The sequence below is a fragment of the Sus scrofa genome, chromosome 2 (genome assembly GCF_054392235.1).
Source record: "Sus scrofa isolate SSC_HxYL_T2T_F1_AM1 chromosome 2, Sscrofa_HxYL_maternal_Yorkshire_Landrace_v2.0, whole genome shotgun sequence".
Lineage (NCBI taxonomy): Eukaryota > Metazoa > Chordata > Mammalia > Artiodactyla > Suidae > Sus > Sus scrofa.
In genome coordinates, this window is record NC_139384.1 from 16,548,874 (window position 1) to 16,574,344 (window position 25,471).

At 40.2% G+C, this 25,471-nt stretch overlaps 2 protein-coding genes across 2 annotated transcripts in view; one reads left to right on the top strand and one right to left on the bottom strand.

The window, feature by feature from the left end:
- The window catches only part of LOC110259269 (olfactory receptor 4C46-like), a 949,087-nt gene that overhangs the window by 488,264 nt on the left and 435,352 nt on the right, over window positions 1–25,471 (top strand). The window lies entirely within an intron of this gene.
- LOC146405237 (olfactory receptor 4C16-like) lies at window positions 2,285–3,217 on the bottom strand. Its single transcript, XM_085015218.1, has one exon. It carries the CDS (start codon window positions 3,215–3,217, stop codon window positions 2,285–2,287), a length of 933 nt encoding a protein of 310 aa, XP_084871344.1.

A 25,471-nucleotide genomic window follows, 5' to 3' on the forward strand; every position in this document is an offset into this window, starting at 1 on the left:
TGATCCATGAAATTGGTATATTAAAAAAGAAAGTGGGCGTTCCCTGGTGGTGCGTGGGTTAAGGATCCAGCATTGTCACTGCAGTGGCTTAGGGAACTTCCCTTGCCTCAGGCATGGCCAAAGGCAGGGGGGAGAAAGAAAAGAAACAAGAAATGAAGATACAAGCACTTTTTAGATATGTATATTTCAAAAATTGAAGACTCAGAGTCCTTGTTGTGGCTTAGCAGTAACAAACCTGACTACAAGGATGCAAGTTCAATCCCTGGCCTCACTCAGTGGGTTAAGAATCCAGTGTTGCAGTGAGTTGCGGTGTAGGCTGCAGATGCGGCTTGAATCCCACATTGCTGTGTCTGTGGTGTAGGCCAGTGGCTACAGCTCAGATTTGACCCCTGGCCTGGGAACCTCCATATGCCCTTGGAGAAGCCCAAGAAAATGGCAAAAAGACAAAAAAAACCACAAAAAGATCTGGGATTACTGTGGCATAGTCTGGCAACTATAGCTCCAATTTGGCCACTAGCCTGGGAATTTCTATATGCCTGAATTTCCAATTTAGGGTGCAGCCCTATATAGACAAATTAATTAATTAATTCAATTTAATAAAAGTATTGAAGGCTATCATGTAGAATGAAATGAAAACTTTTTCATGTCAATTTTCATGTTGCAACATTCAAATTAATGGTTACAACGTTATAATAATGCTCAAGATTTTAAAAACCTATTTGCACACAGGAAATATTCATGAATAGTAGTTGTATAGCATACAAGGGTAAACTATAGAATATTTGGGGATATGTATGTATGGCTTAATAAAAGATGTACTTACATACATAGTGAATTCATATAAAAATTCAAATAAACTATTTTTGAACATGGTAATGAAAAATTGAGATTTCTCATTATTCTAACTTTTTAATAGACTATTTTAAAAGAATAATTGTAGACTTACAGAAAAGTTACCAAAAAATATATACAGGGATTTCCCATCACCAATATACTGTTTACCAAAAACTTATCATGAATATAATACATTTGTTATGAATGACAAATCAATATTAATTCATTTTTAGTAAAGTTTGTAGTTTACAATTGGGTTTGGGTTACTCTGTGTTGTAGAGTTTTATGGACTTTAGCGTGTGTGTTATATCATGTATCTACCTTTAGAGTGTCAAACAGAATGATTTTCCCTCCTTTAAAATGTCCCACACACAACTGATTCATCCCTTTACTCAATCTGCTTAAATCCCCAACAACCACTGATTTCTTTTTTACTCTTTTCACAGTTTTACCTTTTACAGAGTGTCAATTCATAATTTATGGAAATGTTTCTGTTTCAAAATTTAAAAATCATCCCTTGTGTTGTCTCATTAATTGTTTTATCCTGTTGACATTTTGAAATTCACTAACGTCACCTGTTTGTCCTCTCTACTTCTAGCTCATATAAATATGTCTTCCTTAATTTGGTTTATCTATGCTATAAACATATTAACCCATTATAAACATATTACTATAACTGGCCTGGTGCAAGAAACCTTAATACCAGTCACTAAAATAAAAAGAACCTAATTAGGGTGATGAATTGGATTTTATAAAAAGAATTCTATCTTAACTACAAATCCAAATGTCAAACCTTTTAAGTTCAAAGACCTACCTCAGAAGTGTGCATTTTCTCAGTGTTTTATCACTGTTCTGGAAGGACTAGGTAACACAAAGTAACAATTTGAAGTGAAGGCTCAAGAAGTTATCTAAAGAGATAACTGTATTAAATATTGTGTCTTATAACATGAAGTTTCTACAGTTCTTTGAATCATATACTTTCTCTTGATGAGAAAGAACTTCTTACTACATTAAAGGTCCATGAGTAGACATGAGACCACAGTGTTTGATAAAGGAAATAGTTGAAAGAGGTAAAACCTGCTAATATATGAATATAAGCTTATAGACCAGTATCAAGAAGCAGACAACACCAGAAATCATCTTGAAAAATGGAAGATGCTAGATGAAACCAAAGTAACACTAGGTAGGTAAGAGAGACAGAGACACAGTAGTGAAAAGCATCTAAAGCAGTGAACCTTACATACCTCTTTTTACCTGACTCCATCTCTTCCTCTGCATAAAGCTGATGGAACACTAAAGATTGTTGTGTTTATAGTGCTCCCTTTTCTTAAGGAACCAAATATCCATGCCCCATGATAGGATTAAATGAATACCACAGTAAGATATAATATTTCTTGAGGGACTGATTCTCAGTCAATCTAAGCTGTGAAGAAAATTTTGAAACTTCCATTCATCTTTTGTCATCTGAGATCAACTTCTTGCTCCATAGCATCCTCATGGCATTTTTCACTTCTGCATTCCTCAGCGTATAAATCAGAGGGTTGAGCAGAGGGGTTCCAATTGTATAAAAGACAGTTATCATCTTATCCATGGAGAAGGTGGTTGCAGGGCGTGTGTATATAAATATGCAAGGACCAAAGAACAAGATGACCACGGTGATGTGGGAGATGCAGGTGGAGAGGGCTTTTTTCCTCCCTTCTGCACTGTGGTTTCTCAGAGAATACAAGATGATGACATAGGAGACCATCAGCATGACAAAACTCACTGTACAGATGGCTCCACTGTTGGACACCAAGAGTAGGTTGGTCACATAGGTGTCTGCACAGGCAAGTTTCAGCAAAGGCTGCAAGTCACATATGTAATGATCAATCACATTGGGACCACAGAATGGTAAACTCAAGGCTAGAAAAATCTGAGTTAAAGAATGCACACAGGATCCCACCCAGGCCACAGCCACCAACACCCCACAGACTCCATGACTCATGATTGTTGTGTAGCGCAGAGGCTTACAGATGGCCACATAGCGGTCAACAGCCATGAGGATAAGGATGAAGATCTCCAGGCAGCCAAAGAAATGGAATGAAAAGACTTGCATTATGCACTCATTAAAAGAGATAGTGGCATTCTTCAAAAGGGCATCCACAATCATTCTAGGAGCTATGGAAGTAGCGAAGCAGGTATCAGATAAGGATAAGTGGAAAAGGAAGAAGTACATTGGACTCCCAAGTGTCTGGCTGGTCTTGATGGTAGCAATAATGAGCAGGTTACCTATCAATGTCCCCAAGTAGAAAATCAAGAAATTGACAAACACTATTTTTTTCCTAACAGGATGCTGGGTCAACCCAAGCAGAATGAACTCGGTCACATTATTGTTCAGCTGCATGATTTCATGAATGAAGGGAAAGGTTGAGTGTGAAATGATTTACCTGCAAAAAATTAAATATATTCACTTATGTGATATCTAATATGATGAAATATTTTAGAAAAAAGAGTATTAAACATTGGAATCATTCTAACTGTGGTTTCTTAACAATTTTCTCTAACTCTTTGTTCCTCAATTTTTCATGACCACTGCATAGGTTGTTATGAGTCTCAGTAAGCTTATGAATATGCTACTCTTCATAACAGTCTTCAAATAATCCCCCTGACTTAGATGTAACTCTCGTTAATTTTGCTAATTTTATGAATGCATATAGGGCTCTATTGTGTAATTTCTTCTTTCTTTTGCTTTTTCTTTTTTGGGCCACACAAAAAGATTAGTAAAAATAATGATATGATCTCCATAATAAAACTAATGTAGAAGCCAAGAATTAAAGAGAAGTAAGTGTAGCATTTTCAAATTTATCCTGCCCTCTCCTTCTATCCTGGGACTATTTTAGATGCTTCTGTTTTCCTTGAACTTTAGGACAAAACAGTCCAGCTGGCCTCCTGTGATTGCCTGTGAGAAGGGAAATGCATTCTCCTGCTCTCTGAAGACTTTCACTATAGCTTTTCTTACAATATAAGAATTATTACTGCTTGCAGCACAAGAATTCATGTGCTTATTCTACTTTTCATTCTTAAAAAAGAATATCAAAATGCTACATATTCTCAGAATATTTTTCTCCTCAATGCGAATCTAACTGCCTACTTTAATGTAGGTGTTCATTGAATTGAAATTGAACATTCCCTACTATCTTTAAGATATGATCATATTTATGTGATCATTGTCATACTATTCTGATCTTAAAATATAGTAAGATCAAGTTTATAGAGTCTTGTATCAAATTTGTAGGGTCTTCTATCTACCATTATAGTAGACAGAAAAACATGCCTTCTACTTAGAGAAAGCCAAAAACAGCAACACTGAGATCAATTTTGAACAAGGAGTAACTCAGCTATAAGTCCTCCAAAAGAATATGAATTTCCAGAGTCCCCATCATTGCTCAGTGGTTAGTAAATATGACTAATAACCATGAGGTTGTGGGTTCAATCCCTGGCCTACTCAATGGGTTAAGGATCCGGTGTTGCCATGAGCTGTGCTGTAAGTCTCAGATGTGGCTCACATCCCATGTTGCTGTGATTCTGGCATAGGCCAGCGGCTACAGCTCTGATTAGACACCTACCCTGGGAACCTCCATATGCCACAGGTGCAGCCCTGGCAAACACAAAAAGACAATAAAATAAAATAAAAATAAAATGTGAATTTCAAATAGAACGTAAGAAATTGGGACCTGGATACCTACACAAATGACCACCTGAAGCATTTAGATTTCTTACATAAATTTTTGGACCTTAGAACATGCTGTCAGAAGCTTTGCATTTTTCATATCTTCCCGATATTGATTAACATCTTTTGGAGTTCCCATCATGGCTCAGCAGTTAAGAAACTTGACTAGCATCCATAAGGACACAAGACCCTGGCCTTGCTCAGTGGGTTAAGGATCTGGCATTGCTGTGAGCTGTGGAGTAGGTCACAGATGCATCTTGGATCCCGCATTGCTGGGGTTCTGGTGTAGGCCAGAAGCTCCAGCTCTGATTCAGCCCCTAGCCTGGGAACATCCGTATGCCATGGGTGTGGCACTAAAAAGATAAAGAAAAAAATTTATCTGCAGTATGTATATGACTACATGTCCAAGTTTATGTTTCCAAAAGATGGTTGACATTTTCCTCATATTTTCAAAAGAATCTGACACATACACACATTACACTAGTTTGGAGGCCAAACAGCATCAGCAAAATAGCACATCTTGGGATTGTGGGCATTCAGTCCTACCTAAAATGTCCAGTGAGACATTGGGTTCAAATGTCAAGGACCTTTTTAGCATGAACCAAAAGTCTTTATGACTTTTTGGACAGGATCAAATGTCCTGCAAGGCACATCTTCTAAATATTACAGTCTTAACCTCGACTCTTCAAACAAGATTAGCCAAGTTTAGAATGGCCAAGATTGTTAAACAGATTAAACAGACTATTTTTGGTGTGGCAAGAACAGAGAAGAGCTGAAAGAAAATCAGGCAAAGGTGGAGAATATTCAAGGGTGGAATATAAAGTGTTCAGTGGATCCTTCCATGCTTACAAGTCTATGCTTCTGTGGAGACCACAGTGAGAAGCATTTTCTGTAAGGATTCTCTCTGAAATGATGCACCCCTCCCCAAGTCAGTTACAAAAATCTTTGGGGGAGAACCTACACTCTATTATTCTGCAGAATTTGCCATTCTTTGCAGAAAGGTGAACAGATTGTCCCTGCATATTTTATTCCTTTAAAAGCCAAAAAACAACAAAAACAAAACAAAACAAAAAAGTGCCCTCCTGGAGTTCCTCCTTCTCCTAAATCTCGTGATTCCTGAGTATCTGGCCCAGAGGTGTCCAAGAAAACAACTTGATATGAGAATCAAAAGATCACCATGAAACTCAACACACGCTACTAATAATTCCCACATGTGATTCCCCTATATACCATTAAATTAGTATTTATTCCTTATTCAGAATCTTATCAGAGAGCAGGAACTTTGAAGGGACAATAGTAGATAAGCTCACAAGTGAAGAAACCCAGCATGTGGCAAAAATACTGATGAAAAGGGAGGATCTTACTCAAAGAATTTTCAGGAACTCTTCCAAATGTAAAGCCAGTTATTGTTTGTAGATTTAAGCCTATTCATTGTTGTGTTTCCTCTGATCCTTCTCTAAGAAGTAGTTTTTTATCAAAATAAATTTTGACATGAGCCAAGAGCAGATCAAAATCATATGATATCATTTGAAAGAATAGAAAGGGCAATACTTTTACACTGTGATAGACAATATTCCTTTCAAAGATGTTACTTGAAGCTAGAAAACCAGGCATTCTCCAGAAGCTGTGTAAAGGTCAATACCTCCATTAAACTTTATTCTAATTTTTAACCATGAATAATCTCTTCTAACATTTAGTACCCAGAGTTCCTAACAAACCTTATTTTGCTAAGCTATCTTATGTATAAACCATTTGTAAGCATTTCTGTATTCTGCCATCTCCAGAAAATATTCTACAATTGATGGATTAAAGTCTTCTGTCCCCACACAACAATACATGAGTTTCACATACCTGATGCTCATTAATATTTGTTGATTTCTAAAGATCATTCCCACCCTCATGGTCATGTTTCATTCTGTTAATTTCTTATATTAATGGTAAATCTTATTTTTAAAAATGTTACATTGTTCATTTTCCCCTGTTTCTTTCTCAGAGTATGAGGGAAGTATAATTACAAGATGCATGGAAATATGTTAGCAAGTGATGGTGGATTATTTTGTAATGATGCCCCTCTGAGTACAAAGATTGGAATAATATGTCACTTACTTGTTGGAAGGCACTGTGAATTTCCAGTTCCACTCATCCATTTTGACAGCAGCTGTGAACTGGAGTTTAGCACTTGCCATCTGCCTCTACATGGATTAAATCATGAACCAGTTCAGCTGCAGACCCACAGCAACCCTGAGCAGAGGTCAGGGTGAAGACCAGGAGTGAGGCACGCTGTGCTCTGGGAAAAGTGGAAGAGCAGGTCTTCAGATAGATATTGTTAGGAGATTTTATGAGCCCACTTCTTGCATCTCTTCATTTCTCTTAAAAAAAAAAAAAAAACACCAAAGCTCTTCATGGTGGTGTCTTCTCATGACTAGTAGTAACATTCATGACACCAGAGGCAAACTTCATAAAATATGTGCATGGCTGCATGCACCTCTGCCTCCACTTTTAGCACATATCTTGGTATTTCCCCTTTTCTCTTTGGGGCAGGATTTCAGAGCTCCTGGGTTGTAATAAGTGGACAAAACAAAATATGTCATCAGTCAATGCAGTCACTCCCAAGGGCGGGCTGGTGAGCCCTGAGGGAACTCAGGAAAGAAACAAAGAATACTGGCCCACAACAGAGGTACCTATTGAAGGAATGAGTCCAGTAAGCCCAGACCTTTACATCTTCCCATAGAAATAGGTTTTCTGTAAATCTTCTGTAACTCTGGTGACATGTAAGTCTCTTCTTCCTACTACCTTCCCTTTGTTGCAAAAACTCATATATCCTAGCTTCCCCCTGCCTCACCTGCTCAGAGGGTGTTCTTTGGGCTACCTAAGCTGATGTCTCCTGGGCTTAGGTCCTAATTTTGCCCCAAATAAAACTAAATTCTCAGCTTTCACATTGTGCATTTTTTTTAAGTCAACACAGCCCTCTCACAGATTTCTGAAGAAAAAATGTTCTCTGCATTCGAGGTGGAATATTTTAAGACATGATGATGTAAGATACTGCTATCCTAGAGAGGATAGTTCTCTGAAGTTTTCTTTCCTTGCCAGTTTTAATTAATATCCATATATAATAAAGTCATTTTTATTTTTTTAATTTTTAATTCTTTCCCACTGTACACCATGGGGACCAAGTTTTACTTACATGTGTACTTTTTTCCTCCCTTTGTTCTATTGCAATATAAGTATCTAGACATAGTTCTCAATGCTACACAGCAGGATCTCATTGTAGATCCATTCCAAGAGCAATATGTTGCATCTGTTAACCCCATGATCCTAATCCGTCCCACTCCCTCCCTCTCCTACTGGGCAGACACAAGTCTCTTCTCCAAGTCCATGATTATCTTCCCTGTGGAAAGTTTCTTTTGTGCTGTATATTAGATTCCTGTTATAAGTTATATCATATGGTATTTGTCTTTCTCTTTCTGACTTATTTTACTCAGTATGAGAGTCTCTGTTTCCATCCATGTTGCTGCAAATGGCATTATGGCATTCTTTTTTATGGCTGAATAGTATTCCATTGTGCACATATATACACACCTCATCTTCCTAGCCCAGTCGTCTGTCAATGGACATTTGGGTTGTTTCCATGTCTTGGCTAGTGTGAGTAGTGCTTCAGTGAACATGCGGGTGCATGTGTCTTTTTCAAGGAAACTTTTGTCAGAATATATGCCCAAGAGTGGGACTGCTGGGTCATATGGTAGTTCTAGGTATAGATTTCTAAGGTTCTCCAAACTGTTCTCCACAGTAGCTGTACCAGCTTACATTCCCACCAACAGTGCGGGAGGGTTCCCTTTTCCCCACAGGCCTTCCAGCCCTTGTTATTAGTGGACCTATGAATGATGGCCCTTCTGACTGGTGTGAGGTGATATCTCATGGTAGTTTTGATTTGCATTTCTCTTATACTCAGGGGTGTTGAGCATTGTTTCATGTGCTTGTTGGCCACCTGTATATCTTCCTGGAGAACAGTCTATTCAGGTCTTTTGCCCATTTTTCCATTGGGTGGTTGGCTTTTTTGCTGTTGCGTTGTATAAGCTGCTTGTGTATCCTAGAGATGAAGCCCTTGTCCGTTGCATCGTTTGCAACTCTTTTCTCCCATTCTGTAAGGTGTCATTTTGTTTTTGTATTTGTTTCCTTTGCTGCACAAAAGCTTGTCAGTTTGATTAGGTCCCACTGGTTTCTTTTGGCTCTTCTTTCTGTTGCCTTGGGAGACTGACCTGAGAACATGTTCATGAGGTTGATGTCAGAGAGTGTTTTGCCTGTGTTCTCTTCCAGGAGTTTGATGGTGTCTTGTCTTCTATTTAAGTCTTTCCACCATTTTGAGTTTATTTTGGTGCATGGTCAGAGGGTGTGTTCTACTTTCACTGCTTTGCATGCAGCTGCCCAGGTTTTGCAGCAATGATTGCTGAATAGACTTTCTTTGTCCCATGTTATGCTCTTGCCTCCTTTGTCAAAGACGAATTGACCATAGGTGTCAGGGTGTATGTGTGGGTTCTCTATTCTGTTCCATTGGTCTGTCTGTCTGTTTTGATATCAGTACCACAATGTTGTGATGACAGTGGTGTATTGCTCCCTCTACCCATGATACTCTGCTTTGTAGTCTCCCAGGCAGTCTCTGCCCCACCAACATGACAGACCAATTCCTGGTCTCCCCAGTCAGTCTCTGCCCTGCCAACCAGACTCTCTGGTTCCTAGTACAAGCAGTCTCCATGCCACCCACCCCAGCCTGCTCCTGGAGACTCACCCCCAGAGCCAAGGTCTGGGTGCCCAGCCCCCACCCAAGTGTCTCAGTTTTTGGTGACTGTGCCAGTAGTAGATGATCTGTTCGGTTCTCACTCTGCTCTTCAGATCTCAGACTTACTGCTGTGCTCTTCTCTGCATCTAGAGATCCCTCTGATTTGGTTGATCTTTCCATCCAGTAGGTGACTTTTCAAGGTGTGGGATCGCTTTCTCCTCCACAGTTGCCTTTCTGGAGTGCCCGTCCACCCACGATTCCCTTCGCTCACTCTTTTTTCTTGTTTTACCCAGTAACATCATGAGATTCTTGCCATTATTGGAGTTTAGGTTCTTCTGCCAGTGATTCCTGTTCTCTGTGAGTCATTTAACCTGTAGATGTGTTATTTTGGTTGTGTTTGTGGAGGAGGGTGAGCATGTCCCCCTAATATTCCGCCATCTTGCCTTCACCAAGAAGACAAATTTTATAGCCCTTGTAATTTATTTGCAAGTATAATCCAGGGAGTGTCAGGTGGAGCTTTGGAATTAATTTCTCTGCTGTGAGCTTCACACATCCCCAAACGTGGATCTACAGACTTAGAGCAAGTAGTACCTTGATTAAATATAAACCTCTTTTTGCAAACTGAATTGATGTCTCATATTTTTTTCAAATGGGTATCCAACTGTTTTTCTTATATTAGTAAATGTACACTTATTAAGGAGTGTGTTTTATTGAAATAATGTTACTTACCATATATTTAGCAACAGCCTGTATGTTTGTCACTGTACATAAGTTACATTTTGTGTTTCCCATAAATATTCCACCAGATAAGAACTAACAGTGGGATATTTCTTTTGAGAGAAAACTGAAATGCACAGAAGTCAAGCAGCTTGCAAGGTTATGTATTTGGGACGTTCAATCCTGAGAATGATGTTCATGATTGATTCATTTCATGGTTTATTTTCTTTCCACACATTATTTTATATGCTCCTAAGTGGAAACAAGGATTCATAAGTGATTATAGCAAAAGTTGATTCAAATGTCTGAGTACTGGTATCTATGGTTGAGGAGCTGAGAATGAATAGTAAGACAATGAGGACAGGTTGAAATTCGGGTAGCCACAGGATATATGTGTGAAAATACTCATTTGGGATTCTTCATGGTTTGAAATGGATGTCAGGACTCTAAAACTAGATTTTGGGAATCTTTACTTGTAAATGAGAGTTTAAATTATTTGGAAATTGGGGAAGGTCATCCAAGAAAACAGAGAGAATAGAGACTTGAGCCACTCTTCTGGGTAGGGTTAAACTAACAAAAAGAATCCCAGAGTGGTCTCAAGAAGCTTGTTCAAAAATCATAAGTGAAACCATGAATAGCAGTGATAATCATACTTAAAGGAGTGGAGTTTCATGAAGATGTGAGTGGGTGTTCTGTGTATGGAGAGCACATTAGCACTTGTGGCTAAAACTCAGACACCTGTAAATCCTGATTCACATAATCAATGAATAGAATAATTTCAAATAGAAAAATGTTGCTATCATAAGTGCTAGAAGCCATGCATTTTATTTCCATTGCTCAGAATCTTAAAGTTCTCTAAACTAATACTCACTGAGGACAGAAATCATGACTGTTTGGTTCTCCAACATTATCTTTATCATAGCAAACAATAATTTGTAGCATGCAATTTCTCTCTCTCTCTCTCTCTCTCTCTCTCTCTCTTTTTTTTTTTTTCATTTTTTAAGGAAGGCGAAGAGATCTGAAGGTAGTTTGTGGAGGAAGCCAGGTCAAAGAAATGTGCTTTTTAACAATGGAAAAGAAGGAGTTCCCATCATGGCTCAGCTGTTAATAAACCCAACTAGTATCCATGAGGATGCCTGTTCAATCCCTGTCCTTGCTCCATGGGTTCAGGATCCAGCATTGGCTGTGAGCTGTGTTGGTCGCACCCATGGCATATGGAGGTTCCCAGACTAGGAGTTGAATCAGAGCTCTAGCTGCTGGCCTACGCCACAGCCCAGCAACATGGGATCCAAGCTATGTCTGTGAGCTCCATACTTTGAGCACTTTTGATCAACCCTTTGATTTATACACTAAGGAAGGCATAAGTGAAAAATGCCATGAGGAAGTTGTGGACCAAGAAGTTGGTTTCAGATGACAGGAGATGAATAGAAGTTTCAGCTTTCCTCATAGTTTGGATTGACTGAAAAGGAAGTTCATACCAAATAAGATCTTTTTCTTATGGAGTTAACATAATCCTAACATGTGGTGTGAATATTAATTTCTTTAGGAATATAAGCCATGTGAACACACATGCTAGTGTTGAGTCAAGTTTATGTAGAAGAGACGGTCTTACAGTCTTGTGAGACACCTTGTCTTCGATGGTCACTGCTGGGTCTCTGCCTCTCTGGTCTGCCGACTATCCCTGTGGTTTGATCTCCTGTTTCCACTGCCCTGTGCGTTGACTTGTGTTTATAGTTATACTTCTATTTGCTTATAACCACGGCTCGACAGGTGTTCCTTCCAAAGAGTTTATTTACTAGAAATGGTGGTCTCGTGTCTCATTGTGCACCTTCAACTTGTTTGTTCTTCCTGACTCAGGAAAAAGCACCAGGTTCAAGTAAGCATAGCATCTTCATATTTTAAAGGACAATATATTTAATCTAAGAAACCCGTCTTCTCTTTCTTGGGGTTATATTGGAAATTGTTGCCACATGTTTACCTAGATTCTTCTAGAACAGTGACAGAACAGAATGAGAAAATTCACCCTTTTGTAGGAGTATTTTTTCCTTAGGGAGGTTCTGACTGTTGGGCTTATACTCATATTAATAGTCTATCTGTAAAAAAATCCTTTCTGCTCTTAAAATGACCCTTTATATTTGGGAGGGAATATTTCCTTGTCTGTTGAGTCATACTCATTTCAATAATTTGTTTATAATAGTGGGTTATTATGATTATAACATAGATGGCCCGAATGAAGGCATCTTCAGGTGAGCTAGAAGTAAAGAATACATGTAGTTGATGGAAGGGAATTCAAGAATAATAATGAATTACAGAAAGTATGTTGTAACCAGGAGGAGTGTTTTTAGGCTTTGAAGCATAAATAGTTATATCAGAGATGTGAATGGTTTTCCGTGAGTTTTAATATAATCCAGAAAGAATAATTTGTGAAAGACCGAGATATTTAGAAAATTATATTTATATAATTATAAATATATGAAAATTATATTTACACCATGGAGATTGAAATCATCTTTTGTCAGCATTCATCAACAGTATGGTCTCTAGTTACATGATCATTAAGAATCTTTTTTTTTTTTTTTTGCCTTTTTGTCTTTTTATTTGGAGGTTCCCAGGCTAGGGGTTGAATTGAAGCTTTATCCTCTGGCTGACATCACAGCCATAGCTACGCAGGATCCGAGCTATTTCTGCGACCTACACCACAGTTCACAGCAACACCAGCTACGTAACCCACTGAGTGAGCCAGGGATCAAACCCGCAGCCTCATGAATGCTAGTTGGGTTCATTAACCACTGAGCCATTATGGGAACTCCAATTTGTTGCCTTATTTGTATTTTAATCATATAGAAAATGTGATATGAGTATTTTTTTTCTTATTTGGAACTCTATTTAAATATTACTAAATTATATTAATTTTATTAAATTTATATAAACTTTATTGTCCCAAGAAGTTTACAGTTTTTTTTAGTTTGAGAAAAACATCATTTATTTCTCAGTGTGGGGCCAGAAACATGTGACTTCCACAATGAAATCCAGTAACATATATAATCACCTTTTTATTTTTATTTTTTTCAGGCTGCACCTGCAGAATATGGAAGTTTCCAAGTTAGAGGTTGAATCAGAGCTGCAGCTGCAGGCCTATGCCACAATCTCAGCAACGTGGGATCTGAGCTGTGTCTGCAACCTACACCACAGCTCATGGCAATGCCAGATCCTTAACCCACTGAACAAAGTCGGGGGTCAAACCCATATCCTCATGGACACTGTGTCAGGTTCTTAACCCACTGAGCCACAGTGGGAACTCCTACCTCACCTTTTAAAAATCAGATTGTATATTTTTCATGGCTAATCTATCTCAAGCAGTTTGTATCACTGATCACAGCTGCTACAGTTTGATTTCTGCTTTTGCAAAGTTTGCATAGTAAAAGATTCCAGTTTATAGGGTTTCAGTTGAAGCCTTCTATTTCAAGACAAGGAAAATATGAAGAGGGTTGTATCCCAGATCCAATCTGGGTACCTCTGCAAATGCACTCTATATAATATGTCTTCTGTACAGGCTGTGGATTTAGAACTCCCGTGTCACTGTCACCACATTTCTTGCAGACAGAAATGCATACTCAAATTCCTTCCAAGGAGTCTATACCACAGATAAGAGAACTATAAAGAGATCTGAATGTATACCCTCATAGGATTTATTTTGAAGTCAGTGGTCTGATACAGCAAGGGTGGGACTCTGAAATCTAAAATAGACACACTTGCATGAAGAAGAGTGAGAAGCATGAACTCACAAATATTCTTACAAGGCCCTAGTTGTTCTAAGTAGCTTCCTCTTTCTTGAAAGAGAGAAAAGAACAGTCAGCCCTATACATTTTTAAAAAATGTAAATTCATAGAAAAAGATGAATCATATCTACACTCATATGATAACAATTACAGTTGGAGTCTGGTCCAGAACCCTGAACTGGAGTTCCTGTTGTGGCTTAGTGGTTAACGAATCTGACTGGGAACCATGAGGTTTTGGGTTTGATCCATGTCCTCGCTCAGTGGATTAAGAATCTGGCATTGCTGTGAGCTGTGGTGTAGGTTGCTGATGCAGCTTGGATCCTACATGGCTGTGGCTGTGTCTTAGGCCGGCGGCTACAGCTCTGATTGAACCCCTAGCCTGGGAACGTCTATATGCCATGGGTATAGCCCTAGAAAAGACACACAAAAAAAGAACCCTGAACTACTAATGACATTCTACCTTATCCAAAGGCACCAGGACCCTTAATATTAACTTGATTTTAAAAAGATATATTCTCTGTTTTCAAGAACTAAATGAGCCTGATAAAACCCAGTGCCTCCTTCATTTTCTCTAAAATACCAATTGTAGTTTTACTATGATATGCAGGAAATAGGACAACTAATTGCTGTTTACCTTTTTTTTTCATGATAAACACCACCTAGTAGATGAATATTCACTAGAAATCTGCAGAGAACTGCACAATAGGTGATTGGCAAGAATACACTTGTTGCTTGGCAGGAAGGATGAGGTGAGGACTTTTATATAGTAGTAATACATGAATAATTAGATATTAATAGATGATCACTAACCTTAGAAAGTTGTAGGAAAAAAATGAGTCTTGTTAACTACAAGCCTTAATTTTCAGGTTTGGGATCAGACCTAAATTACAGAGAAAAATAAAGTCGCTGTAGCCAATTTGTGGTCCAACAATCCAGTCCCCCTTTGCTTTCATTTGAAGATGGGTTTCTATTGCTCATTTTCCCATTCACTAGTTTTGCCATCTTACCTGAAATCAGAAACTCCTTATTTCATATTTAAAGTAGAAGAAATAAAAGAGTTATTTGGAATTTCCAAGTATACATATTTGTAGATCTAATTTTGGGGTAATTAGGCAGTATAATGCAGATCTTATAATTTCCCCTCTTACCCCACAAAAAAAAATACACCCCCTTACTTGAGCTATGTGCGCTTGAGAAATGGTGAGATCATGACCTGTACTGGCTGCTGACATCCTGGGAGCAGTGAGAGGAAAGGGATCTTGCATTCACTGTGTAGATTTTCACTTCATCTTAGTACCTGCTAATGTACATTTCACCACTGCTCTCTACAGTGATACCTGAAACTCAGTTAAAAGTAAATAGGAGTTCCCATTTTGGAACAGGGGAAATAATCCAACTAGTAACCACGAGGTTGTGGGTTCGATCCCAGGCCTCGCTCAGTGGGTTAAGGATCTGGCATTGCTGTGAGCTGTGAAAGAGGTCACAGATGAGGCTTGGGTCCTGCATTGCTGTGACTGTGCCATAGGCCAGCAGCTGTGGCTTGGATTTGACCACTAGCCTGGGAACCTCCATATGCCATGGGTGCAGCCCTAAAAAATAAATAAATAAACAAACAAGCCAACAAACCTCCAGTCTTTTGTGGGATGGTGTAGAGGAAGTATTGCCCAGCTATGGAGAAAGTGGGCTGGAGAGAGAAAACAGTCTTCATGTGATTCAAGGTGCCTTTCCCTCCTACATTCTATGGAGTTGATGCTCTAAGCTCTTAGCATCTCAGGAGTTTTGCAGGTGAACTACATGCTATTATCCTCTATCCTATCCTATTTATCTCCATTCTCAAATGTTTGTAACTTCCTCTATCTGTTAAATCAGTTACTTATCACTTGTCTCTATGTTTCAAAGAACATGCAGAAGTCTTTCACCAACTGGTGTTTCCTGTCTGGTTCTTTTTATCACTATGGATTAACACATAATTTGGGTTTTTTTCTGTTTGTTTGTTCTAGCTCCACACCTGGGGCATATGAAAGTTCCTAGGCTAGGAGTCAAATCAGATACCAGCTGCTGCACAATGCCAGATCTGAGCCAAATCTGTGACCTACACCACAGCTCATGGCAATGCAGGATCCTTAAACCACAGAACAGGGCCAGGGATCAAACCCACATCCTCATGGATACTAGTTGGGTTTGGGTTCATTACCACTGAGCCTGAAGAGGAACTCCTTGATTTACATTTTGTACTCTTTGTCCTTCATGTTCTCTGTTCACTTAAAAGGTATGCTTCCAGGAGTTCCTGTCGTGGCTCAGTGGTTAACAAATCTGACTAGGAACCATGAGGTTCTGGGTTCAATCCCTGGCCTTGCTCAGTGGGTTAGGAATCCAGCATGCTGTGAGCTGTGGTATAGGTTGCAGAAGTGGCTTGACTCCCATGTTGCTGTGGCTCTGGTGTAGGCTGGAAATTACAGCTCCAATTCAACCCCTAGCCTGGGAGCCTCCATATGCCGTGGGAGCAGACAAAGAAATGGCAAAAACAAAACACAACAAACAAAGTCTGCTTCTATATAGCTCTGTTTTGTTGAGATGCAAATTCTTTCTCCACATATCTTTTACAATATTCTCCCCCTTCCCTTCAGCTTCTTAGGTCCCTATTCAGGATTTCAGAGAGGAAATCCCAAGTAAATCTGGTTTATCCTTGAGCTAAATAGGCTAAACTTTGGTCATTGCCCAATCTAAGGAGTAACAAACTCTCCCAGTCAGGCATTATCCTGGGTACAATCTGCTGTGATTTAAAAGGGGGGGTGGGAAGGGTAATAGGATGAAAATATGGCATCTGATCATATTTGTTTAGCGTGGACTGTTAGCCAAGCATTTTGAGGAAAATATGATAGTATCTAATCATACATTTACCTAGACATTTTAGATAAAGTTGACTTGCTTTCTATTTTTTTACTAGCTTTATTGAGATATTATTAACATCAAACATATCTAACTATAAGGTATATAATGTGATGATTTGATACAGATACCTATTAGAAAATGTGCATCAAATATGTTTAATTAATACCCCACCCCATTAATGACATTGTGTATGTGCGTGTGGTGATAACATTTAAGATCTAACTCTCTTAACAACCTTCAAATATATAATACCTTTTTGTTAGCTATAGCCCCCATGCTGCACATGAGACCCTCAGAACTTACCCATTTTATACGTGGGGGTTTGTATCCTTGAACTAATATCTTCCCTTTCCACCACTCAACCCCTGGAAACTGCCACTCTCCTGTTTCTGAGGTTGGCTTTTTCAGATGCTGCATATAAATAAAAACATACACTTTGTCTTCTCCATCTGACTTATTTCACTTAGGCTTCATGTTCCATCCATGGGGTCCCAGAAGGTAGGGTTTCCTTCTTTTCTATGGCCTAATAATGTTCTATTTCATGTATATCTTGCATCTTCTTTATCCACTTATCCTATGATGAACATTTATGTTGTTGTCATATTTGGTTCTTGTGGAAGATAGTGCAATGAATATGAGAGGAAAAATATTTTTAAGAGGGAGAAGGGTGTACAATGGTGGAATAGCAGGATGTAAGGCTCATATACTCCCATAAATAGATTGAAAATAGAACTACATGTGTAAGTATTGGCACAGAAAATTTGAGAAAAACTGACAAAAGAACTCAAAATTATGATAGAACAAGAAAGATGTTACACAAACAGATAGGATAAGAGAAAGAGGAAAGAAGAAGAACAAGAGAAAAAATAAGCAAAAGGAAAGGAGATGGGACCTGCTCTCCCAGGAGGGAGCTGAAAGAGGAATAGCTCCTACACCCTAGCAAGTTCCCCCAGCAGCAGGAACATCCACCAGAAAAGGGGGAGGAACTCTAGACAGATGGCGTGAGGCAGTTAAAAAGGAAATGGTTCTCCACAAATGGTCATGCTATAGGCAATGGGCAACTGTACGTGGGTGCCAGCAAGTGTTGGAAACTAAAACGTTGACCTTAGTGATCAGACCCAAAGAGGGAGCTGGAGCTGGCAACATGGGGATAAAAAGAGGATTGGCCGTGAGGAAATAGCCTGGAGGGACTAGAGTGTAGGGCAACCACAGTGGAGAGCATCTAAGCAGAGGCAAGACCAACCACAGAAGAGCCCATTCTTGAAAGGAGGGCTGGCTGCCTGTGCCCACTCCTTGCTGATCAGGGAAAATACAGGGATCTGAAGAGGCTCATGCTAGTGGTGCCCAGTCAGCCCCAGAAGAGATGCCAGTGGCAGTGCCCATTCCCTGTGAGACCAGTAATCTTCTCAAGCAAGGCAAGCATAGGTGTCTTGGCTCTACCCAGAGACTCTTCAGACACTTGCACCAGCATTGCCCAATCAGCACCAGAAGAGCTGCCAGTGACAATGCCCACTCCTATGAGAGGGCTACCAGTGTCTGCATCCTGCCTGAGATATGGGCTCCCCAACTGGAGAAAAGCACAAGTTGCAGGGTCCCTGCCAGTGGCCCTGCAAAGGCCCATATTAGTGGCACTCATTTCACACCAAGGGAGCTGGGAAAGGCCCATTAACACACCTTCTAACCCATAGCAACTACAAAGGCATTCCACCCAGCAGTAAGGCAGGGGAAGGGACCACTAGAAACACACATCCTTCAGCTACAGAGAAAGCCTGTGAGCCATAATTAGGGAAAAGCCCCCGACCCCTGAGGCTTGAGAGAGAGATCCCTAGAGTGGCCAAGCAAGGGGAGTGCTAGCAGAACAGTGGCACCTACTCCTATACCTACAGAGAGAAGTGGACCCTTCCAGGCAAAGGGAGGGGGCAGCAGAAGAGACTGCTGACATGGCAAGCTATGAAAATTAGCCCTCAAAGCTACCTGCTCTCAGGAGGGACTGTAATAGACACTGCTACCCCTGCAAGCTACAATAGCAATCCTTCCAGTGGTGAATCACTGCCACCTACCTCACAGACCCATATCCTTTGCAGCCACCCAGCTACAGGAGAAGAAGTATGATACCATGACTCCCAACACATGCTCTGGGTACACATGAAACATTACCACCCCTCAGAACTCCAGGTCTCTCCATACCAACAGTAAAGGGGAGGATAAGCAGAAAGGTAGACACTGAGATGACAAAGAAGCCACTGTCAGACAAAGGAATGAGACGAAAACACACAAAAACAGCTAAATGATGAGGAGATGGGCAATTTACCTGAAAAGGGATTCAGAGTGTTGAGAGTAAAGATGATTCAAGATCTCGGAAAAAGAATGGAGACCCAGATGGAGAACTTAAAGAAATGTTTACCAAAGAGCTAGAAGATTTAAAGAACAAGATGAATAGCACCATAGCCAAAATGAATAATAAACGGGAAGGGATCAATGGTAGGTTAATGGAGGCAGGGGAATGAATAAGTGAAATGGAAGACAGAGTGGTGGAAATCACTGCTACAGAAAAGAATAAAGATAAAGGCATGAAAAAACTAAGGCGCGTCTAAGAGACCTCTGGGACAACATTAAATGTACCAACATTTGCAACATAGGGGTTGCAGAAGGAGAAGAGAGAGAGAGAGAAAGGGCCAGAGGAAATATTTGAAGAGATTATAACCAAAAATTTCCCAAATATGGGAAAGGAAACACTCACCCAAGTGGAAGCAACACAGACAATTCCATACAAAATCAACAAAACAACATAAACAGAATTCTACAAAATAAACCCAAGAAGAAACACAGCAAGACACATACAAATCAAACAGACAAAAATTACGTTCAAGGAAAAAATATTGAAAGCCACAAGAGAAAAGCAACACATCACATATAAAGGAACCCATATAAAGATAACAGCGGTGTTTCATCAGAAAGTCTACCAGCCAGAAGGGAGTGGCAAAGTGTATTTCATGTGATGAAGAGGAGGAACTTTGAACCAAGAATACTCCACCCAGCAAAGCTCTCATTCAAAGCTCTGGGAGGGAAGAAAGCAAACGTCCCATGTGCAGAGGACATGGCTGTCTAGAAAATCTCAGGGTAGCAGCAAAAACACAGGTAGAAGGACAGTGGGCTTGCCAAGCTCATGTGCCAGGCCACGGGCTCCTCTGTGCCACAATGTCTACATGGAAACCAAAGGATGACACCACACCAGCTACAGTCACACCTCAGAAGATAAGGTACTTAGGCATGAACATAATGCAAGGTGGGTAGGACTGCAGGCCACAAATTAAAAAATGCTGGTAAAAGAGATCAGAGGTCCAAATAAACACAGAGACACCATGTTTGCAGATCGGAAGACAATGCAGTACAATGTTTTCCTAAATAAAATGGCCTCATCGAATGAAAAACTTTTGTTCTGCCAAAGACTCTGTTAAACAGATGAAAGGATCACTACAGACTGGGATAAAATATTGGAAATGGTGAGTTCTGGAATATAGAAGGAACTCCAGAGAGTCAACAGTGAAGAAAGAATATTCCAATTATGATGTCAGCAAAGGACACACACACTCCCCAAACAGGGAGCACAGCTGGCTCATAAGCTCACATCATCAGCCTTGATGGGAATCAACTCAAAGCCACATGAGATGCCACTACACAGCCATCAGAACAGCTAACATAAAACAGCGACCACACGGCAGTCTGGCAGGGACCTCGAGGATGTGACCTGGGAGCCCTCAGCCCCTCCCTGACCCGCCCCAGCAGCTTGTCACAGAGAGAACAAGACCCAGTGGCCCCATGCCTGGGTGTTCACCCCCGAAATGAAAGGCACTGTTCGCAGCAGCCTGTTCCCAAGAGCCCCTGAATGAAAACATGGTGTAGATGTGGTCCAGCCCCACCACTGATGTGTCAGCAGCTGCAGGGTGAAAGCCTACAAGGGGTAGATGACCATTTTTGTGGCCTAAACATAGCTTCTCTCCATAAATGCCAAATAGACATGCAGAGACAGAATTGGGGCTAACGGAGAAAAAAATTAGCTTTTGTTGCTTTGCCAGGGAGAGGAGGCCACAGCAGGCTAATGCCTTAAAGACTGTGCTCCCTTTGGGAGAATTGTGGGGTGTTTTGTAGAAAAAGTCAGGAAAAAAAAAAACAGGCTTTCAGATAGGAGTCAGGATTGGGGAAAACATGCCTTCTTCTCTCTTTAGGGGAATCTTTGTCATCAACACTGGTGTCAAGAGATCTCAGCATGATCGTGATGGGTTATTGTCTAGAACAACAGCACTTGGGGGAAAGGGCACATTGATCAGAGATTAGAACAAACTAGGAAAATCCCTGAAAAACCTCATGTGTTAATCATCTTCACCACACAGGCAATTGTGCTCAGAGTGCCTAATATTTAGCTTATCAGGGATTGTGTTTAGGGTGCAATTAAGCCAGAAAGAAGGACAAGGAAGGAATCTAGGCTGTTCAGTTATTTCTAAAAGAAGCATAAGGAATATAACTTTTCTCTTAGGTGTACAAGATGCCCATGTCATTCTGTGTATCCCTTGAGGGGGAACCAGGGTCCTGGCCCCAAGGCTGTAGTATTGTTTCTCGACTATTCCTTGCTCAGGTCTGAGTACTAATAAAGAGGGGACACAAATATGTGGGGTCTTCAAAGGCTTCAAAGGGAGGGAAAGAGTCCAGCTTGAGAGAAGAAGGGAAGGGGAAAGATCAACAAAGTCTCTTGTCCCTTACCCTGTTGGGTCACTCTGGCCAGCTGTCTGTGTCAGAAGGTGACCAGGGACGAAAGGGTCCCAGCTGCAGCCACTGGGTCTGGTCCACCAGCCAGTGAGCTGGTCCTCAAGTACCCCAAGTGGTGGGGATGTCAGTCATAGCAAAGAAGGGATATCCCAGGAATGTCACGGATTCAGAAAAGCTTTTCCAAGCAAGCTTTCTCTAATAACTGCATATCAAATAAAAGAGCCCATTTTGACTATTTGTATGGCAAAAACATTCCCTTTAATACTCAGTTAGATACTTACAAGTATACGTTTGGTATGTATAGAAACCTGGCTGAGGCATTCGTTGGAGCCTGGCTTTCTGGTGCTCCTCATTTTTGTTTGAGACTCCATTTCCCATTTCAAAGTTGAATTTGTCAGAGATGAAGTTTACTAATGCCATTGTGTGGTGGGCCAGTGTGCTGCTTGAGAGCTGAATTCCTCTAGATTTTAGCCCAGACTTGCTTTAGCTCTCTCTTACATGTCTCGGCTCCCCCAGTGGCAGCTAGGACACCACCCATGCTCAGATCACTGAATAGCCAGTTCTCATTCTTGTCCCTGGTTAAGCAGGTTTTAATGAATGAGTGGGTTTCCCTATGGGACCACTGCATGGCGTGCGGACTCAGCCTCCACCCCCGTGCATTAAATTTCTCAGTCACCTGAGAAAACTGAACCCAGCCAGGAAGAATCTTGTCCCTTTTCATCAGAGCAAATGCTCTCAGGTAGTACTTTCATCTTTATCCCAACCAAATTATATTGAGGCAGCCAAACTGAGGAATGGCATCAGATCAGCATCCTACTTCACCACTCAGTCCAGACTGCAGTCTCTCTTCTAGGGTACCATCAGATGGAATTAAATACTTGAGCACAAAACTGAAAACAAAACCGAAATCCTAGCCAGCCAAAAGAGACTCACAGAATTACAAATGAGGTCTCCCTAAAGAAAAATTTCCAAATGGGAACCAGTTTCCCCAGATGGACAAGGTCGATGGGGCCCACCAAGCCCTGGATCTTGGTCCAAATTGACTTCCAAGTCCCACTAAGCCTGCGACCTTAGTCCAAGAGGTGCCTTACAGATGGGGTCTCACAAAAGGGAAAATTCCCAAACAGGAACTAAATGTTCCCAAGATGGACAAGGTCCAGGGGGCCTCAGAGTGCATGTGGCAGGACTTACCGAGATGCTGGCAGAGGGGTCACAACATCCCAGGTGATCCTATTCTCCTTCCCAAAAAGGTTTCTTGGGAAGTGATAGGTTCCCAGGAGGATGGAGACACAGACCCCTACCCCCATATGTGGCATTCATCCTGGAGACTTGCTGTGGACACCCTTTCCTTGAATGTGGGTGCTCAAGTTGGGCAACGAGAAACAATGGCCTGTGGAAAACAAATGCTGCATAGATTAACCACCTATAATGACTAACTGACCTCTGTCATGGGACTTGACCCCCTACCCCTCCCTTGACCTTCCCCTCCTCCTTCTTCATTGTTTCTGCCACAAGTTCCCTCCATGAACTCCAACCACAGATCCTTTAGAAGACCAGCACCTCCTCACAGTCAGAGCTGGTGCCCTCTAGAGCTCAGGCTGTCCCTTTCTGAGGCCTTAATAAATCTCTCTTGCTTTACTGACTTGGTCTTGTGTTTTCTTCCCTCAGCAAACCTAGCAGGAATTTGGGGTCTTCAATTAATAGAAGGAACGAACTCATATAAAGATTACAGCAGAAATTAATAACTTAGAGACAAAGAAAACAATTGAGAAGGTCAATGAAACTATAAGTTGGTTCTTGGAGAGGATCAACAAAATTGATAAACCTTTAGCCAGACTCATCAGGAAAAAAAAAGCAAGAGTTTTTAAATCAATAAAATTAGAAATGAAAAAGAGGTTACAAGTGACACTGCCGAAATCCAAAGGATCATGAGAGACTAGTATGAGCAACTGTGTGCCAAAGACAGCCACAGTTTCATCAATGGGAAGAGTGGTCACTGGGCACAGATACACAAAGATCCAGGGGACATAAATAAGACAACTACTGTGATGTGAGAGACACAAGTGGAAAGGGCTTTATGCTCTGCCCCCAAGCTATAGTTCTTTAGGGAAGGCAAGATGACCAAATAGGAGATCAACAGGAGGAAAAAAATAAGCAGACAGATGAACCCACTGTTGGCTTAAACAAAGAGACCAAGGGTATGAGTGTCCATGCAGACAAATTTCAGTAAAGCATACAAGTCACACATGAAGTGATCTAAGACATGGGACCACAGAAGAGCAGCCCAACAATAAGAAGAATCTGAATGGTTGCATGGAGAAATCCTCCAGTCCAGGCCCCTCCCAGCAGGATAATACACGGCCTTTGGCTCATGATGGTTGTGTAGAGCAGAGGTCTACAGATGGCCACGTAGTGGTCACCATCCTTAAGATAATCTCAGTAGCACCAAAAATGTGTTCAGCATGGATTTGAGCCATGCACCCTATAAAGGAGATACTTTTCTTCTTGTTAAGGGCGTCCACAATCAGCTTAGGAGCTGAGGAAGAAGAATAAATTGTGTCTATCAAGGAAAGGTGGGTCAGGAAGAAGTACATGGGGGAGTTCAGAGCCTGGCTGGTGGTAAGAGTAACCACAATGAGCAGGTTGCCTGAAAGAGTTATCATGTATACAACCAAAACCACCACAAACACTACGTTTTGCATTTGAGGATTCTGGGTACAACCGATTAAAATGAATTCGGTCACATTCCTTTTTTTCTCCATTTTTGTGGTATGGTTGAAAGAATGCTTTACCTAAAAAAAATAAAAGAAAGGAAAAATGAACCACAAAAGGATGAAATACTTCAAAACTCTGCCTTTTAACAGTACTCTTATAATTTCTCAGATGATTCCTTCTCTTGTCAAAACTGTCTAGGAAGTGCTACCTCAAAATTTCTCTGAGTTAACTCTCTTAGGTTATTTTTTTAATTCTGGACTCAAAATTATTTTTATAAGACATATGAAAACCAGAAGAAAGAAACTACATCTCCTTCTGTCTTTGTAATCACCAAAACTCCCTTGACTATCAATGTAATGGAATAACGTAGTGATTAGAAGTTATAATTTTGGAGACGAACAAGACTTTAAAATGCATTTGTGAAGTAACCAGAAAAAAAAGATAAAATGGTTTGCATTTTATAAGCATATAAAAATAACGTAGCTAAAAATTAGTGAATGTTACTCAATTCGTATTTAAAGATGCTAGGTTTTATACGTGCCATTTAAGAATAAAATTCAAATTTTAAAAATTTCTTATAAAATTTAATATAGGTTTTGTCTATTGACAAAGAGGTGATGCAGAAATAAATTACTATACTTAGACTTTTACTCCCAAATGAGAGATTATGTGTAAACTTTATTTTTTTAATATTTTCAAAATCTATAGTTTTTATTATTAATTTTATGGTCAGAAAACATAATTTCCATGTTTTGTCTGAGACTCCTCAAGTTGAAATAATGAATTTTTAAAGTGATTGGGATAGGTGTGGGAAAACAAACATAGGGAAGTGGACATTAGCACATTGTGAGATCCAAAACATATTGTCTGGATATAATTCAGTTAGCTGTTCTAATGTACTGATGAACTTGTTATCAGGTCACCTAATGGACATAGAGTAAGGGCTTGACTGGGTAACAAGGGCTTGAGAAGATCAGGGCAGAGGGTGAGGCTGCCCTGATTGCCCCCTGGATCCCTTATAATCATCCTAAATTCCATCTTTAGTCTACCAAAGATTATTGATGTCTGATTTTAATTTGTACAATTTATACTGACAGCCAATAAGTCAAGCCTGGGTAATCAAACAGGTCAGTGCAATGCAAAGTCTATTTCCATTTACCTGATGAGGAAATACACATAGTATTCAAACTTTAAGGTAGAATATTAAACTAAATATTGTCAGTATTAATTTTCACTTTTCCTAAACCTAAGATTCCATTACTCTCTTTCTGCTTATGCATTCTGAAA

Bases quoted from the DNA above. Each gene is read 5' to 3' on its own strand.
- LOC146405237 (XM_085015218.1), bottom strand. From the start codon at position 3,217: ATGCAGCTGAACAATAATGTGACCGAGTTCATTCTGCTTGGGTTGACC.